This window comes from Chelonia mydas, chromosome 7, assembly GCF_015237465.2.
Source record: "Chelonia mydas isolate rCheMyd1 chromosome 7, rCheMyd1.pri.v2, whole genome shotgun sequence".
Lineage (NCBI taxonomy): Eukaryota > Metazoa > Chordata > Testudines > Cheloniidae > Chelonia > Chelonia mydas.
In genome coordinates this window covers 101,296,230-101,312,518 of record NC_057853.1, presented here as the reverse complement: position 1 = coordinate 101,312,518, position 16,289 = coordinate 101,296,230, and the positions used below count along the sequence as shown (strand labels likewise).

General features: G+C 41.3%; 1 protein-coding gene across 1 annotated transcript in view; it reads right to left on the bottom strand.

Annotated features, from left to right (window-relative positions):
• Positions 1-16,289, bottom strand: part of ADAM12 (ADAM metallopeptidase domain 12) — a 341,603-nt gene that overhangs the window by 232,606 nt on the left and 92,708 nt on the right. Inside the window, exon 3 of the mRNA XM_007053046.4 lies at positions 13,183-13,256. Within this exon, the coding sequence (XP_007053108.2) occupies positions 13,183-13,256 (74 nt within the window). The remainder of the gene's footprint in view (positions 1-13,182; positions 13,257-16,289) is intronic.

Genomic DNA, 16,289 nt, shown 5'->3' with positions numbered 1-16,289 from the left:
CCAGGACATTGGAGGACATGGGATAAAGAGGGCATGGACATGTTCATGACACGGTGACATGCAATCACCATGGTGGTCACAATAGCGACCTCTAGAACAGCAGTTTGGTTCTTTTCTCCTTCCCATTCTATGTGTTCTATTAATATAAATATTTGTAATTCATCTTTTCCCCAAGTTGCCTTTTTGTGGGTTTAAAAAAAAGGGAGGGTGGGAGACAGATCAAACCATCAAAGCTCTCTCTCCTGATTTCATTGGGTACTTCCATTTTGACATAACCCAAAACTGGTACAACAATGGAGCTACACATCAGAGTAGCAGCTAAATCCACATGTACATAACTAACATTTCTATTACCAATTTACAGTATTACTTACAGGACTGTGGAATAATCTGGCCATGCAACTGGAGGAAATTTCAAATTGTGCATGTGTAAATTCCATGTTACTTGGAACCCCGTTACTTATTATTTCATTGATTGCACAAAGTGGCCTGGAGAAAAGTCTTAGGTGAAGGATGGCTGCCTGTGAAGTTTCAGCTTGTAAAATCCAGCCACTGTTATGTTGTATGGGGTGAAATGTCTTAACACTAGGAGTAGTGGTATATATATTTTCTTCCCCATAAAACAAAAATTGGTAAATAGATTTTGCTCAAACCTCCCAAAAATATAATCTTTGGTCTGAGATCAAGCATGAACAGTTTAATCAAAAAGATTTTTTTTTCAGAAAGTTGAGAGACTGTGAATATAGAAAGAAAAGGAGTACTTGTGGCACCTTAGAGACTAACCAATTTATTTGAGCATAAGCTTTCGTGAGGTACAGCTCACTTCATCGGATGCATACTGTGGAGAATACAGAAGATGTTCTTATACATACAAACTATGAAAAAATGGGTGTTTACCACTACAAAAGGTTTTCTCTCCCCCCACCCCACTCGCCTGCTGGTAATAGCTTATCTAAAGTGATCACTCTCCTTACAATGTGTGTGATAATCAAGGTGGGCCATTTCCAGCATAAATCCAGATTTTCTCCCCCCCCGCCCCCCCACAAACCCACTCTCCTGTTGGTAATAGCTTATCTAAAGTGATCACTCTCCTTACAATGTGTATGATAATCAAGGTGGGCCATTTCCAGCACAAATCCAGGTTCCCCCCCCCTTTTTTTTTCCCACACACACAAACCCACTCTCCTGTTGGTAATAGCTTATCTAAAGTGATCACTCTCCTTACAATATGTATGATAATCAAGGTGGGCCATTTCCAGCACAAATCCAGGGTTTAACAAGAACGTCCGAGGAACGGGGAGGGGTGGGGGGGGCGGGGGTGTAGGAAGGAAAAAACAAGGGGAAATAGGTTACCTTGCATAATGACTTAGCCACTCCCAGTCTCTATTCAAGCCTAAGTTAATTGTATCCAATTTGCAAATGAATTCCAATTCAGCAGTCTCTCGCTGGAGTCTGGTTTTGAAGTTTTTCTGTTGCAATATCACAACTTTCATGTCTGTAATCGTGTGACCAGAGAGATTGAAGTGTTCTCCCACTGGTTTATGAATGTTATAATTCTTGACATCTGATTTGTGTCCATTTATTCTTTTATGCATCCGATGAAGTGAGCTGTAGCTCACGAAAGCTTATGCTCAAATAAATTGATTAGTCTCTAAGGTGCCACAAGTACTCCTTTTCTTTTTGGGAATACAGACTAACATGGCTGTTACTCTGAAACCTGTCATTATGCAAGGCACTGCATTTAGCCGTATGGAGTGGAAATCTATCAACTGCATGAAAAAACTTGTACAGATACAGACAGACATCATCTTCCTTTCCAAATGCAAACAGATGGACATAGTACCAAAAGGACTGAAGGTAAAAAATTCATTACAATCTACATACCACACAGACTATGCTGACAGCTTGTGCCACACACTCTCAAAGAAACTGCGGAACCACCTGATCAACATCCTCTACAGCAAACAGGGAAAGATAAAGAATGAGCTCTCAAAAATGGATTCTCTCATAAAAAACCAACCTTTCACACAAACTTCCTCGTGGCTGGACTTTACTAAAACTAGACAAGCCATTTACAACACACACTTTGCTTCTCTACAAAAGAAAAAGGACACTAAACTTTCTAAATTACTACATGCCACAAGGGGCCACAGCAATGGTTCCCTCAACCCACCCAGCAATATTGTTAACCTATCCAACTATACTCTTAGCCCAGCAGAAGCAGCTGTCGTATCTCGGGGCCTCTACTTCTGTCCCTCCACCCCCACGAACATGACACAGTTCTGTGGTGACCTAGAATCCTATTTTCGACGTCTCCGACTCAAGGAATATTTCCACCACACCTCTGAACAACATACTAATCCACAGAGACCTCCCTACCAACACTACAAAAAGAAGGATTCTAGGTGGACTCCTCCTGAAGGTCGAGACAACAGACTGGACTTCTACATAGAGTGCTTCCGCCGATGTGCACGGGCTGAAATTGTGGAAAAGCAGCATCACTTGCCCCACAACCTCAGCTGTGCGGAACACAATGCCATCCACAGCCTCAGAAACAACTCTGACATCATAATCAAAAAGGCTGACAAAGGAGGTGCTGTTGTCGTCTTGAATAGGTTGGAATATGAACAAGAGGCTGCTCGGCAGCTCTCCAACACCACTTTCTACAAGCCATTACCCTCTGATCCCACTGAGAGTTACCAAAAGAAACTACAGCATTTGCTCAAGAAACTCCCTGAAAAAGCACAAGATCAAATCCGCACAGACACACCCCTGGAACCTCGACCTGGGATATTCTATCTACTACCCAAGATCCATAAACCTGGAAATCCTGGGTGCCCCATCATCTCAGGCATTGGCACCCTGACACCAGGATTGTCTGTCTATGTAGACTCCCTCCTCAGGCCCTACGCTACCAGCACTCCCAGCTACCTTCGAGACACCACTGACTTCCTGAGGAAACTACAATCCATCGGTGATCTTCCTGATAACACCGTCCTGGCCACTATGGATGTAGAAGCCCTCTACACCAACATTCCACACAAAGATGGACTACAAGCCATCAAGAACACGATCCCTGATAATGTCACGGCTAACCTGGTGGCTGAACTTTGTGACTTTGTCCTTACCCATAACTATTTTACATTTGGGGACAATGTATACCTTCAAATCAGCGGCACTGCTATGGGTACCCGCATGGCCCCACAGTATGCCAACATTTTTATGGCTGACTTAGAACAACGCTTCCTCAGCTCTCGTCCCCTAACGCCCCTACTCTACTTGCGCTATATTGATGACATCTTCATCATCTGGACCCATGGAAAAGAAGCCCTTGAGGAATTCCACCATGATTTCAACAATTTCCATCCCACCATCAACCTCAGCCTGGTCCAGTCCACACAAGAGATCCACTTCCTGGACACTACAGTGCTAATAAACAATGGTCACATAAACACCACCCTATACCGGAAACCTACTGACCGCTATTCCTACCTACATGCCTCCAGCTTTCACCCTGACCACACCACACGATCCATTGTCTACAGCCAAGCTCTGCGATATAACCACATTTGCTCCAACCCCTCAAACAGAGACAAACACCTGCAAGATCTCTATCAAGCATTCTTACAACTACAATACCCACCTGCGGAAGTGAAGAAACAGATTGATAGAGCCAGAAGAGTTCCCAGAAGTCACCTACTACAGGACAGGCCTAACAAAGAAAATAACAGAACGCCACTAGCCGTCACCTTCAGCCCCCAACTAAAACCCCTCCAACGCATTATTAAGGATCTACAAACTATCCTGAAGGATGACCCAACACTCTCACAAATCTTGGGAGACGGGCCAGTCCTTGCCTACAGACAGCCCCCCAACCTGAAGTGAATATTCACCAGCAACCACATACCACACAACAGAACCACTAACCCAGGAACCTATCCTTGCAACAAAGCCTGTTGCCAACTGTGCCCACATATCTATTCAGGGGACACCATCACAGGGCCTAATAACATCAGCCACACTATCAGAGGCTCGCTCACCTGCACATCTACCAATGTGATATATGCCATCATGTGCCAGCAATTCCCCTCTGCCATGTACTTGGTCAAACTGGACAGTCTATACATAAAAGAATAAATGGACACAAATCAGATGTCAAGAATTATAACATTCATAAACCAATCAGAGAACACTTCAATCTCTCTGGTCACGCGATTACAGACATGAAAGTTGTGATATTACAACAGAAAAACTTCAAAACCAGACTCCAGCGAGAGACTGTTGAATTGGAATTCATTTGCAAATTGGATACAATTAACTTAGGCTTGAATAGAGACTGGGAGTGGCTAAGTCATTATGCAAGGTAACCTATTTCCCCTTGTTTTTTCCTACCTACACACCCCCCCTACCCCCCATTCCTCAGACGTTCTTGTTAAACCCTGGATTTGTGCTGGAAATGGCCCACCTTGATTGTCATACATATTGTAAGGAGAGTGATCACTTTAGATAAGCTATTACCAACAGGAGAGTGGGTTTGTGCGTGTGGGAAAAAAAAGGGGGGGGGAACCTGGATTTGTGCTGGAAATGGCCCACCTTGATTATCATACACATTGTAAGGAGAGTGATCACTTTAGATAAGCTATTACCAGCAGGAGAGTGGGGTGGGGGGAGAGAAAACCTCTTGTAGTGGTAAACACCCATTTTTTCATAGTTTGTATGTATAAGAACATCTTCTGTATTTTCCACAGTACGCATCCGATGAAGTGAGCTGTAGCTCACGAAAGCTTATGCTCAAATAAATTGGTTAGTCTCTAAGGTGCCACAAGTACTCCTTTTCTTTTTGCGAATACAGACTAACACGGCTGTTATTCTGAAACGTGTGAATACAGAGCATTACATGGGAAGTCTCACTCTGTCCTTAGCAATAGCTTTTGCCTACAATTGGTAAATTGCTTGCCAGTTCTAATGCAAGATAAAGTTGGTAATTATCCTATAAAATTATCAAAGTTACTAACGAGACTAGCGAAATTTGTAATCATCACTAGCCATCTGATCAGGAAAGATACCTCTCTTTTTTCCCCCCTCAAACACAGAATATTCCTTTTTATTTAAAAAAAAAACTTGCGAAAAGATCAAAGCACACACATTTTAACACTAATGAATAATTGCTGACATTAGAAAACAATACCATGGTTTACTTTTAGCAAAGATATGACAGTTTACAATACTTAGCAGTATTCAATTCTATGCATAAAACATGCAATCCTTATACAACCAAACAACTGTTGCAAGTGACCTTATTGGGGGCATGAATTGGCGTTCATGTTGCACTCCCCATCAGTACCCAACTCGGGCCAAGGAAGCTAATGATCCAACAACTAGACCAACTTTGGTGATGTATCCTGGTCACATGCCACTTGAGGCACGTTGTGCATATGCTAAGCAGAAGAAGTGACCTTACTTCATTTTTTCAAAATTAATAAAACAATGGTATGAACACTACCCTTTCCCACTAACTGTTAATAACTGACTCCCAATATCTCAATGCAGTGCACACATTTAGACTGGTACCAATGTGGAAGTCAATTGCATTTTTGACTTTCAGAACAACTTTTTACTGCCACTAAAGTGTAACTACAATTGTCAGCTTGCTCTGAAACACTGCAGTATGGCTCCTGTACTTGCAGATAAAATAGTCAGGGAGTTACAGTCTCCTTGACCAAATTACAGCAGTGAATTACAACAGCAAGTATATTCTGGGAGGCCCTATTTCTCCATTTAATAATTTTGTTTGTTTTGACTCGTTTTCTTTATCCACATTTCAAGCCAATGATTATATACAAATATGTCAATTAATTAACAAATATTGTCAGTTATTTTCTTTGGCAGTAGAAGTCCTTTATTTCCTTTTAAATCATGCCAGCTAGAGCATCATCAAGAGGCCAGTCATGATTCCTATTCAGAAAGAACAGGTTGGGAGGAACATCGGGATTTTTTTTCCCTACAGAAGCATGCACAAAGTATTTTTATGACTAAGAAAAGATTCGATGAACGGTTTAGGCCAAAATTTCAAATGTGAGTGCCTAAAGTTAAGGGCTTAAGGCCTGATCCAACTCCTAGTTAAATCAAGAGGAGGAGTCTTTCCACTTACTTGAATGGGAGTTGGATCAGATGCCATAATTAGGTCTTTAAATAAAATGTTCTGATTTTCAGAGGCGGTGAACACTGACATCTTTCATTGTCTTAAGTGGGAGCTGCATATGCTCATCCCCTCTGAAGATCAGATCACTTTTATTTATGGGCCTAAATATGGATTTAGATGCCTAGCTTTAGTCATCCTACTATGCAAATCTGCCATGGGGGTATTTCATTTCTGTTTTAGTCATCTCCTTCCTTCCCAAATGTGCCATTTTATAGATGAGGAAACGTAGGCAAAGTAAAGGTCAGTGATTTGCCCAAGGTCATGCAGGAAGTCTATGGCCTATCCACAGGCTCTCAGGCCTGTATTTTAACCATAAAAGCACCCACATGCAAATAGTAATGGCATACATTGTACAATAAATCTCAGGGAGAGAGTGTGCCCCTGAGCTGGGCATGGAGAGGATCAACCCCTTTCCTCCTGTGTAAGAGGTAGCCTCTACAACCCCGCTTAATCCAGGCTTCTTGAACACCTCTCTGCTGGTTGGATATCTACCCTTGGGAAGAAGACAAATTGGGGCAGGAGTAGACAGGTCAAACTGATGATAAATTATAATAATAATGGTGACATACACATCGTCCTGTTTCCAGCCACCAGGAGCTGACAGGGAAAAAGTTAACACATACCAGGGTTGAACTGTCTTTTCCATGAGAAACTTCTGCTTTTGGATTCACTTTTCAAGGGGACCCTTGTGGTATTCACAGCCAGAGGAATCCCTGGTATTGTGCCTCCACTGTAGCATTACTGCCAGAACACAGTGCCGCTGCATAGTCAGACATGGCCTTTGACTTGTGGATATGTACACTTACAAGGGATCTGCAGGGTTAGATGATTGGTCTCTTCTGTAGTGGGGCAGACTATGCCCCAGCAAGAGAAAGGCATGGGGAAATTTGCAAGGGGAACAGGAGAGGATCATCTTTTTCTGTTCTTTATTTCTTTATTCAAATACATTATAAATTGGACTTAACACAACACAAACTTGAAGGGAAATGGGCAGTGAAATCCATGTGTTCTATATCTCCATTTAGTTATGCCATATTACTCTTTTCAGGTTAGGGAGAATTATTATTTCCATAATAAGTGAGATGCTCAAGGTCATATTGGAAGTCTGTGGTAAAGCTGGGAACAAGCCCCAGATTTCCTGAGTCTCAAGGAAGGGCCCTCAGAACAAAGCCATCCTTCTTCCCCACTCTTCCCTCATATGCTCTCTAATTTATTATGAAATTACCACCCTATTTTAACCTTCCATCTTTGTCTGACTGACCCTTTTACATCCATGTGATTCAAAGTTAAAAAGGGCTAACATCTGTTCAAGGATGTGTTTCTTAATCATTGCCCACCCTAGCAAAGCATTTAAGTATATAATTAACTGTGAGTGAGAAATTTAATTCACTTCAACTGGATTACTCACATGCTTCAAATTAAGCATGTGCTTAAATGCTTTGCTGAATAGATGCCTATTTTTGCATAGGTATACAGTATGTTTCTGCTATCAGTATACAATTGCACCTAGAAAACAGTTACAGATTTGCCACATACCACTCCACTGACAAACTCAGATTTAATGTTAATTTTTTTTCTGGTTTCATTTACCATATTAAATCTGCTCTCCCTTTAAACCACATGCATAACTCCCATTAACTTTAATGGAATTTGCAAGCACATAAATTATTGTAGCTTGCACAATAAAAGTGCATCGGTATTATTTCATGTAATGCAGTATAATACAGTGAGGGCTACTTCGAATGAAATTTTATTTTGTAGATGGTAGATGATTTGCGGATTTTGAAAGTATCTTCAGATGACAAGAGTTTCTAAAATATTTTGAGGTATTGAAGAACTTCAAGGCACCCAGAAGTGCAATCATATTTTGGAACTAAATCATAAATGTGCCTGCAACATACATTCCCAAGATAGTCCTCTAAGACAGACAAATGGAATTTATTGCAAATAATTCTGCTTTTACCAAATATGACTTCTGTCTGGTCACTAAAATAAAAGTTCTCAAACACTGAGCAAAAATTTATGTAGGGAGATTTAAAGTATGCTTAATAGTTGAAGAACATCAAGAAAACCTGAAATCTATGTATGTGTCTGAGTATGTATTTACATAATCCTTCCCAGTGCCAACTATAAATGCTGCATAAAAACAAAACATGAACACATCTTCTGATCCTAAAAATCAACAAACTATTTAATTCACATTAAATATTCCCACAGATAACAGATGGTTTAACACACCATTCCCCAATTGGGTCAGCTAATGCATCTGAAATCATTTCTTGAAATACAACTCTAGCTTTGGAAAATCTCTACAGTTTTCAGTAAATGGGTTTTAACATGAAGGCTACTCAGAGCAGCTGTTTCTGCTAAGTCTGGAAAACTGTACCCAGTTTTGCATAACCCAATGCAGAATTTATGTCATTTAGGTTTTTGCCCCCCGATTCCTCAAGGGATAACATATTTTACACGAAACAATCAGCAGTAACATTACAGAGCATGCATGTCAGGACTTTGTCATCATTTATTTAAGGACAAATTGTAAAGGTATTTGTACTTAGTATTCCACTTTATTTCAAGCACACTGACAATAGTTTTTTCCAACACTCATCTTTGTAATAGGCAGTTTGTGTTTCATATGTTAAACTGCATTCTCCAAAAGGTTAATTTTGGTACTTTCTACTTTGTGTTACTTTAGTGCCGCTAAGCTGAGGATTTCAAAAGGCTTTACACAAATTAATCAATTAAGCCTTCAATGCCTGTGTGAAGCAAGTGGCTTTATCTCCATATTGCAAATGCAAAGCAGAGAGGTTAAGTGATTTAATCACCATCAGAGCAAGTGAGACTGTGGCAGAGCTGGGAATAGAATCCACCCAACTCCCAGTCCCCAGCAGCTATAATCTCTAGGGGGCATATCATGCCCTCCATATTCACAAGTAGAGGTTACAGGGATACAGCATATCCCAGCATGGAGGAGAGTTGAAAGGAACTGTGTTGCTGCGTTGAATTATTCCCCACCTCCTATTGTGAGCCCGCAGAAACCCTTCTACTGGATATGGGCTGTGCTACTAGAAAGGGGATGGAAGGAGTGAAGGACATCATGTTCCACAAACTCATATACCTCAGGGATGATGAGGTTTCAGCCCTGGAGGCTGAAATTCCCTTTCAGGGAGATCCCAGGGCAGTGTAGGATTTCTTAACAGCATAGCTTGTGCAGGAGCTGTGCTGTCAGGGAACTGGAATGCATGTGGTGCGGGGAGAGGGGAGACCGATCAAGTATAGCAGCTCCATTTTGCCTTAGTGGATCCTCAGGGGAGACTTATGAGATGAAATCCAAACCAGCTCTGTGGAGATGGGTGGGGACACTCTTCCTCACAAAATAATTCTAATGGAAATAATCTGCCTACGGAATGATCTGACCCTAGTTAAGCATCCTGCCTATTCTATTCTTTTCTTCTGAAGGCTTCTCTTCATAATTCTGAGAACCCAGCTACAACGACCTTCCAAAGTTCTTGGAAACAAAGTTAATCATAGTGCTGCTTCTAAACAATACAAATTTCAAGAGCGTGTTCTCTCCGACCATTCTCATACCCCATCATTCTATAGCTACATATTGCAACACAGGGCCTGCCTCTACATATGCCATTGACACCACTGGAATGTAGCCACTGATTTCTGTGGGAAAAACATCAAGTCCTTAGATTGTAAACTCAGTGAAGCATAGATTATTTCTTCTTATACATCAGCATACTGCCATGAACGTCAACAGTAATAATGAATAGCACACAGATATTCATCCAGTACGCACTGTGAAGCAATGTACACAAAACTGGTGTTCACCAATATGTACCTTAACCAAGTTATTGACGTTGCTGCACTAATTTTGCTGTTGGATTCAAAACTGATGGTAGGATTTGATGGACAGAGGCATTATGACAATGTCACAGGTAATTGACAATTGTAAATTTAAACCATTTGTAGATCATCAGCAATAATTTGGCTTGCTGTGCTCCGGAGCATGGAAATAGCTCCAGTTAAAGCTTTTACTTATGATTGTATTTGGACCAGATGCATTGGGAGCTCCAGAACTACATATTTTGGAGGAAATTTCTTGATTTACTCAGCCAGTGGTATCCTTCTACAATTTTCTGGCCCCAAAATCTCTGCCAAAGATTGATAATTTGAGAGTTGTTTAGAATAGAGATTTGGATGGACAACTATCTCCGACCCAAGGGAAAACAATTGTATCTAATTTTGAAAAAGTAACTTTAGACCTGAGGCTATGATTATTAATAAAAAAATACTTGTTCTAACATACTGGTCCCCACATAGGCTAATGGTAATGGACCTCATAAATTCTGACCACTGCTGATGCTAAATTATCTCATATGTTTTGGGAATGGCCCTGTATCGAGAATTTTTGGTAAGAGGTGGGGAGGAGGACCAATTTGATATTGGATGCTAAACTGATGCCCTCCCACTTAAGTTTCATTTCGGGATACATCCTTGGTACCTGGAGATTATCTGACAAGGCAATGTGGTTCCAATGTGCAGCTTTGGTCACTAAAAAATTTATCCTGCAAAAATGGAAAAGTCAGTCCCCACCAAATACTGATGCCTGGCTCAGTGATATGGCTGACCTCGCAGCAAGCAAATGGCTGGCATTCCACAAAAAAGGAATGCCCAACATGCAAAGCAATTAGGGATGACTTTTTAGAGCTCTAGGATTAACATAGACCCTGAAGATAGGTATGTCACTTTTCCTCCCTTCCGTTTACCCTAACTCTCTTTATTTACATTGTGTATTATGATGAATCTGGTATATTAGTATATTTGTTGTATTTAGAAAAATTAATAAAAAATATAAATTAAAAAATCACATTTTGGTCCCGAAAAACTTAATGGATAGTAAGTAAAGATAATTTGTAAATAAAGGATTTTTTTAAAAAGTAAACCCCCATATTCCCAAATTGATGCATGATATCATCATTCCTGTTAATCAAGCAGATGCTTGAGTTCTCACATTAGCTGATCTGCAATCCTTTCATGTGCTTTTTATCGCTTAAAGTCAGCACAACTTGCAGGCCTGAAGACATCTAAATCCAGTTGTTGACTGCAGGTAAAACAGGATTTAATATGTTTACTAATGTCAATATTAGTGGTTTTATGTTCTTTTAAATCTTTGATAGAGAATATGAATAGCTTCCTCAATTGTGGCATATTCTACATTCAGGAAACTAGGGATCCCCTTTGCCAAAGATTAAAAGAATATAAAACTAATACCATCCTAAGCAAATTCAGTCTTCTTTTAGCTGCAGTGAACAACTGGAACTAAATAATCTCAGAATGCTGCAATCTGCATCTTGTTTCAGACAGAGGAAATGAACTACTAAGAAGCACTGAAAATCAGCAACCATTGTGATTTGGGTATAACACCGACTGGGAGAGTGAAGTGGACACTGCCACAGAGGGATGATGTTCGGGTCATCCGACTGAATGGTAATAAAAAGCATTATTCCTGGTTTTACCATGAAGTAGTCGAGAGGTGCCCTCACTGAGGTCCACACTGGTTACTTGTCACGAGCTTGAGTGCAGCACATGTTTCATACTGTGGACATTTGTTTTTATCCCCCACTCTACCCCCCCTCCCCCAAGTTTATACAGTACAACCATTGTATGTCTGTGCTTGCAGCTTCGCTGACAGATGAAAAGAAGCATTTATTGCTAGAGTTCACCAGCTAGAAAACCTGCAGAAAATCCTTTTCGCTATTCTATAGTTTTAGGAAAATGTGATCATAGAATGTATCTGACCCTGGATCTGCAATGTAACACACACTGTATAGTATTTTGTATGAAACACAACAGGTCATTTTCTGTTAACTTGAATGGTTCCACCTCTGTCTGCTTCCGAGAATGTGGTTGGTACTGTTGGCATGAGAACTTAGGCCTAAAGAGGAAGGATGACCTCATGGTTAAGTCAAAGGACTAAAACTTGGGTGATCTGTGTTCAATTACTGGCCCTGACACAGGCTTCCTCAGTGACCCTGGGCAAGCCACTTAATTTCTCTGTACCTCTGTTCCTCACCCCTTGTCTGTCTTGTCTAACTGGACTGTAAATTCTTCACGACATGGACCCTTTGTTTCTATGTGTATGTATAGAGCCTAGTACCAGGGGGCCCTGACCTCAGTCTCATAATAATGGACCGAATAATAGTGGTACCAAAGAGAAACACACAGTTCTGTCCTGCCTACCTATGGGCATATCATACAGTACCAGCAACTGCAGCTGAAACTTGCACAAAACACAGTCCATGTGGCCGGTAAGTGCAGATTTAGAGAGAACAGAGCTGAATAGGAATTGTTCACCACCCGCACAGAGGCTCTACTGCATGAACACCACACAGCTGGGGCTTTGCAGTTTGGGAGTATCATCTTTCCAGGGATGGTGGGACCAAGACAGATGGTAACTGCTTTATGTGGCATCATTTGCCCTCCCCCTCCAAGAAACCCATGGAACCTCCATTGAAAATTCCAGCAGGGGATTAATACTGACTGACTCATGCTCTACATCTCAGGGGCAGGGGGTGAGTGCACAGGCAGTCAGCCAATGGCAGCAGGGAGTATCAGGGAAGAACAGACCCTCCAGGAAGATGCTCCAGGACCCACAGGGTTTCCCTCAATATGTAAACAGAGGGAGTTACCACTGGAAAAACAAAAGGCTGATAACATGGAAAACACAGAGGGAATGGTTTTCTTTTCAATGTCTTATATAGAGATACTAGATTCTTACAACATGGTAACGAGAATTATAGGAGCCAAAATACAACCTGGAATGAAACACTATTGGCAGGAGTTTGTTTCCATAAGCGCTAGGAAGTAGACTTTCCCACAGATCCAAGCATTACACACCCCATCAGTTTTAAGACTATAATCCCTCCACTAGCACCTCCTGTGTGCAAGGAATATGAATCAGCTCTACTTACTCATTTCTCTCCAGACTGATGACTAGTTGTTTACTTTCAGTTTGTATTAGAAACTTCAACAGTGCTGGGTGACTCTGAAAAATGAAAAAGAGGACAACTAAGTTCAATGCCAATAATATTCTCTTAGGGACTGATGCTGCAATGTGCTCAGCACCCAAATCCCGCTGTATACAATGGCAAATCAGGGAACCTGGCACGATAGGGCCCTTGTTCCTAGAAGGGAGAACGTAATGTTGAGAGAACATTAACTCTTCGCAATGCAACAGCTTATAAGCAATATTTCTCTGTTAATAAATAGAGAGAACAGCAGTACGGGTATCAACTGGGTATCACACTTGCTTCATAAAGACAGATGAAAGACTCTATACACGTTAAGGAATTATATCACTTGCACTCTTCCTGAGATCAGACTGTGGCAGGAATATAGCTCTGATTCAGTTTATAAGACAGAACTACAGCTGTACATTACAAATCAGTTTCGGGAGGCCTTCTGGAACGTCCCCAATACAATTTTGAAACAATCTTTTTCTTCAAACGCTGGTGTAATGACATCTTGCCACTAATGCCTCATGAAAGCTCTCGCTCACTGTTGTGCTTTTAAAATGAGCTGAATCAGCCTTAGGCCTTGTGGGGCAGTTTGCAATTAAAATGTTCATAGTCACATCCAGTTCCCTCCTCACCTGTAACCAAATCTGCGGTGCTGAGATTGGGGAGTCAGCTATATGGCTCCAGTCAAAATAGTCATGTACTTGAAGCTTGTGCTTAAGTACTTTGCTGAATCAGGACCTACAGTGTAGACCCCCTGGGTAGCACAGACCTATGACCATCATTGGAACTTCAGTGGGAAAGGCACCACTGCTGAATTAATTTATTTTTCCCTAGGAATATTTGTAAATTTTAACAGGTATTTTTATAAGCTTTCTATAAAACAAAACAAAACCCAAACAAAATCAAACCAAACCCAACCTCTCCCTCCCAAGGTTTTTAACTTAAAAAAAACAACCACCACCACTGCCATTCCAGGCAGAGTGATCAGAAATAAAGAAAATAATAATCACAACAATCTCTGTGAAAACAGACAAATTATTTGATCTCTCTCGGTCATAGTTAGAGCACCATTAAGAATGCACAAATATTTAAGAGGAGGACTTTCTATACCAGATGTCAACTGGAGAACAGCACCAAAAAAATTAAAAATCCCACTCAGGACTTCTACATTTTATTTCCAACTCTGACACAATTTCTGGGAGATACTGGGCAAGATATTCAATTCTCTGTTCCCCACTTTCCCAATAATAATTCTTCCCTATATTAAGGAGGTGTCAGGCTCCATTCATTAAATAAGAGATACTCAGAGAGAAGGTTAAAGGCCTGAAACAAACTATTGTAAGATTCTACGAGTGTGGAGGAGTGGGCATTAAAACATTACTGTGATGTTGCACTCTATATGATTTTATGAAAATATGCTAACGAGTGTGAATATAATGTAAGTGCAATATGCTTCATGCAAAAGGTCTCCTGTAAGGTATCATTACAAAGCTTATAATCTACTGAGTGTAGTCATCCAATTTGTATAAATGTATCATTCTTGTATCTGCAACTAGAAATATGAAATATAACTGAGGTCCTATTGTAATTAGACAAAGTGTGGCCCATTAATGGTAGCTTGGAATCTTGATGGCTCCCACTAACGAGTGCAATTGGTTGTAAATGGCTCTGTTTACTTGTTAGTCTTCCTGTATACCTGTGAGCTGGCAAGCGGATAATGAAGTCTTACAGTGACATGTGATCATGTCACCTGAACTGGAATCCATCTTTAACCTGATGCTTTTCCATTTAGAAAGAGGAGTAGGAACCCAGAAGGGGACAAAGGATTCCTGCCTTGTACAAAAGATATATAAGTGGGTGGAACAGAACAAAGGGGGCTGCAGTCATGAGAAATCCCCTAGCTACCACCTGAGCTGGAACAAGGACTGTACGATTGGAAAGGATTGGGCCCAGACTAGAAAGGATTCTAGTCTGTGAAAGAAGCTTATTGGAACATCTTTGACGGTGAGATTTCATCTGTTCCTACTGTATTAGGCTTAGACTTGCGTGATTTTATTTTATTTTGCTTGGTAATTTACTTTGTTCTGTCTGTTATTACTTGGAACCACTTAAATACTACTTTTTATATTTAATAAAATCACTTTTTATTAAATGACCCAGAGCAAATAATTAATACCTGGGGGAGCAAACAGATGTGCATCTCTCTCTATCAGTGTTATAGAGGGCGGACAATTTATGAGTTTACCCTGTATATGCTTTATACAGAGTAAAACAGATTTATTTGGGGTTTGGATCCCATTGGGAACTGGGTGTCTGGGTGCTAGAGACACAAGCACTTCTTAAGCTGTTTCCAGTTAAGTCTGCAGCTTGTGGGAAATGTGGTTCAGATCTGGGTCTGTGTTTGCAGCAGACTGGAGTGTCTAATTCAATAAGACAGGGTACTGAAGTCCCAGGCTAGCAGGGAAAACTCAGAGGTAGTCTCAGCATATCAGGTGGCAGTCCCAAGGGGGTCTCTGTGACCCAACCCATCACAACTACTTTGCCTAGTGAGCCAATAACCATCCAGTAATTCTTGAATACTGCACTTGAATGCTGAATTACAGTTTACATGTGCAAAGTCAGTCCTAATACAAAGCCCACATTTATATTAAGGACCATGTGATCATCTCGCTTGGGGGGAGTGTTGCCTACTGGTCAGGGGATTAGGCCCTATGACATGCAGAGGGGGGCTTTGGTAGGGGAGCCCAGGCCCTCCCACTCCACCGGGCTCCAGCCCAGGGTCCTGTGCGGGCGACCAAAGGGATTGACACCCAGGAGCGCCTTAGGGCTGCCCTCCCTGGGCCACTTCCTACCACCCATCTAATGTCCAAAGTTTACAGCCTGTAACGGGAAGGTGTGAAGGGGATCAGCTCATCGCTTGGCGCCTCTTCGCAGCTGGTGGTGGCGTGGCAGCTCTCTCCCTCTTGGGGTGGCCAGGTCTGTTCTAAGACTCTCCCCTTCCAGGGTAGTCCACATACAAAACAAGGCAAACTAACACAACAAACAGAGTCAGTTTGCAA